The following is a 3,400-nucleotide window of genomic DNA, read 5'->3' as shown; positions in this document are numbered from 1 at the left end:
GATCCATAATTTGTATAAATAAAGATTATGAAAAGAACTGATGATGATTTATTAATATCGATTAATGATTTGATTTGATTATGACATTTGAATGACAGCATATGTCACAATAATTTATGAATTAACATATTTTAATATTGATTTATAATCTACAAAACATTTGATATAATAATGATTTTTAAAATATTTTAACATTATGATTTGATAAATATTTTAAATAATTTTTACGATATGTATAAAAACAAAACTTAATTTTTTAAGGTGTGTAAATTTATACTTACTGAACTGAGGGTTACTCATTTTTTTTTTTTTACTTTTTTTTTATAAATGATATAAATGATAAGCTTGCTTAATTATGTGAGAGGCTAGAAGATTAAATTAAAAAGATTACTTGAGCATTAAAGATATTATTAACTAATGAGATATTACAAAATAATTTTATATTTATTATTTTATAGTTGGATACATTAAAATTTATTATTAATTGAATTAAAATAATTAATTTTATTCAAACAAATTATTTTATTAAAAAACTTCAAAATAACTAATAAAAAATATTTAATATTATTTTAAAATTTTATTTTAAAATAATATAATATTATATCTCAATCTCGAAACGTGTCGGATGTTAGTGCTCCATAAACCCTGCAACTGACCTCGTTATTGATGAAAAGCAAGATTGATGACACGCTATCAGTCTGCTTATCAAATACTCTTTTGTTCTTAGCCATCCTGGCTCGATAACTGAAGGCATCCCAAACATGTTTGAGAATAGTAATTAAAAGGGATTTATTCTTGATATTATTTTTTATCCAAGAAAATTCAAAATGCCAATTAATTATTTGTCTATGGATCTCACACAACTATAATGCTTATAACCAAATTTGATTAGTGAATGTACAGGTAAAGAATATATGATCCCTGAATTCCGCCATCTGCTGAAAAAACAAGCAGTTAGGCTAGTACGGACTATGGATGCTCCATTTGCATAGACTTTGTTTCTTTATTATTATTTTTTAACTTGTTTCTTAATTTATTATCAATCAAGTCAAATTGAAGCCAATTAATAAACTTAAAATACTAGTTATTACCAGTCAATTAATAAAAGCTTTGGGCTTGTATATTTTGGTTTAGACTTGATTTTGGTTAATTTGATTAATTTTTTTTAATTTGTTTTCTCGTTCATCAATGCTTCATCAATTTGATAAAATGGTTGAGACTAATTTATTCTTATTTTGCTTTTATTTAGCTATGAATGGAGAGCAAGCCCATATTGTGACTCACTTATGTAACAATCTTACATGCTAAAGGTCAAGGAAGTCCTATTCATTTTAAATAATCTTACTAATTAATCCATTATTACTCTTCATCTGGCCCTGGCCCAACTAGGATTTGCTGGATTCATTTTCCTTGTGGTTGTTAGCTTTCAATTGCTTACAAAATTGTCTGGTTGAATTGTTTAGAAGCCATGATCCAAAGATTCAAAAATCGTTAAGCACATCCTTCTTCATTCAAATAATTTGATGTGTTTTAGAACTAAATTCATATGATTATAAGAAGAAAATATGAATTTTGCATCTTTCCTAATGGTTACTTCTCATAAATTATGGAATATCACTGAAAACTATCAAATTCCATATATAGATTCATTGCAACATATTGAGGTTATTTGCAGGAGAAGTAAAACTTGATCAAGCAGCCAACATCATCCTCACGAATTCCTCATAGTTAACTTGACCATCTCCATCCATATCAGCCTCCCTAATCATCTGCTCCAACTCTTCATCTGTCAGTTTCTCTCCTATGTTGATCATCACTTGCCTCAACTGCAATTACATGAAAAACAAATCGGAATATAAGAGACCCTTTTATTTTCTTCAGGTTTTAATTAGAAGAACTGGATCAACCTCATTAGGTGATATGTAGCCATCTTGGTCCTTGTCAAACACCCTGAAAGCTTCTTTTAGTTCCTCTTCAGCTTCTGCTTCCTGTAAGCAAAGTGTAATAAAATTTTCATATAATTGACTATATTATCAAGCTAGTTCACCCACACATATTACCTTCATTTTTCTTGCCATGAGATTCAAGAATTCCCCGAATTCGATAGTTCCATTACCATCAGTATCAACTTCATTGATCATGTTTTGCAGCTCTTCTTCTGTTGGATCCTGATCCAGTGACTTGATCGCGATAGCTAGTTCTTCCATGGTTATGCAGCCTATAAATTGATCAACAATGATCAGTCCATAATTAAACAAAATTAACATAAGGGTGCTATTTTCATGGTCTAATTGGTTCAAGTTTCTATTTCCAAAACATGGGGAAGATAGACAAGAAACCATACCATCACCATCTTTGTCAAAGAGACAGAAGGCTTCTTGGAACTCAGCAATCTGTTCCTCAGACAGGACTTCCCCCATGTTGTCTAATTGATGTGAGAAAGAAACAAAGGGAAAAGATTAAAAATAAAAATAAAAAAACAGTGAAGAACGCTTGGACAACACTCTCAACCTTCACAGCCAGTACTTATGTTGAATTCCAAGAGGTTTTGGTGAAACGTGTCCCTTGTTTAAGTTAGAAAAAGAAAGCATTTTATAGTCAAAAAAAGCTGATGATCAGAAGAATTGTAACGACTGAATTTTCTGGTAAGTTGTTAGGTTTTGATTTCAAAGTCCTTTTCTTCAAAAGTCTTGTTATTGATTTTGGGGTTGAATTCGATGCCATTTTTATGAAATTTTACCAAGGATTTTGGCCTTGCACCTGCCTAGCTGATAATGACTTGTAAATATTATTCCCATTAATAATATTTGACTAAGACTTTGGACATTTTAATTAAATCTTTCGATGCATGAATATTTTCTTGGTGATATAAATATGCTACCTGTTTTTGCTATACAGCTAGCTGGATTGTCTTCAATGTATATATATATATAGAAAAGAGAGGATTTCAACTCTGAAAATTATTTACCACAATCAAATTATAGAAAAAAATTTTTCCCCTGTTTTGGCTAAATGAGCAGAGCACTAGGGATTGAATACATACTAACCTCCAGCCAAACCCTGTTAGTACCCAATTGGGCTAGTGGCGAATATAGACAGCCTTTTTAGTTTGTCAAACAAAATGAAACATAGGCTCGTTACTTCTCGGTTCTTGCCATATATATTTTCTCCGAATTTGCTTTTGAGTTCGTTTTAAATACATTGATGGCAAAATTTTTTAATTACAAAAAAAAAAAAAAAATTATATATTTTACTATTTTAATTATTTTTTTTTATCTTTTTATTATACCTTAAAAGGGTATGTACCATTCTAATCCCAACAATGAGGTTTAAAAGCTCTAGTATCATAAATGTAATAATTTTTCTTGTCAAAATTGTTATAATAATAATTTGGAATTGT

The 3,400-nt window shown here is 29.3% G+C and overlaps 1 protein-coding gene across 2 annotated transcripts; it reads right to left on the bottom strand.

Annotated features, from left to right (window-relative positions):
- Positions 1–1,483: 1,483 nt before the first annotated feature.
- Positions 1,484–2,667, bottom strand: LOC111277891 (calmodulin-like). Of its 2 annotated transcripts, XM_022864322.2 has the most exons (4): positions 2,345–2,634; positions 2,061–2,218; positions 1,908–1,988; positions 1,499–1,826 (listed from the first exon to the last, which is right to left on the bottom strand). In XM_022864322.2, exons 1-4 carry the CDS (start codon positions 2,418–2,420, stop codon positions 1,692–1,694), a joined length of 450 nt encoding a protein of 149 aa, XP_022720057.1. In that variant the 5' UTR covers positions 2,421–2,634; the 3' UTR covers positions 1,499–1,691. The 2 variants fall into 2 exon arrangements, with proteins under 2 accessions (XP_022720056.2, XP_022720057.1); XM_022864321.2 differs by having other exon boundaries at positions 1,484–1,826; positions 2,061–2,667.
- Positions 2,668–3,400: the final 733 nt, after the last annotated feature.

The sequence above is a fragment of the Durio zibethinus genome, chromosome 7 (genome assembly GCF_047325235.1).
Source record: "Durio zibethinus cultivar Kanyao isolate XHJ-2024 chromosome 7, ASM4732523v1, whole genome shotgun sequence".
NCBI lineage: Eukaryota > Viridiplantae > Streptophyta > Magnoliopsida > Malvales > Malvaceae > Durio > Durio zibethinus.
The sequence above is the reverse complement of the archived record's forward strand: the minus strand, read 5'-3'. Positions and strand labels throughout refer to the sequence as shown.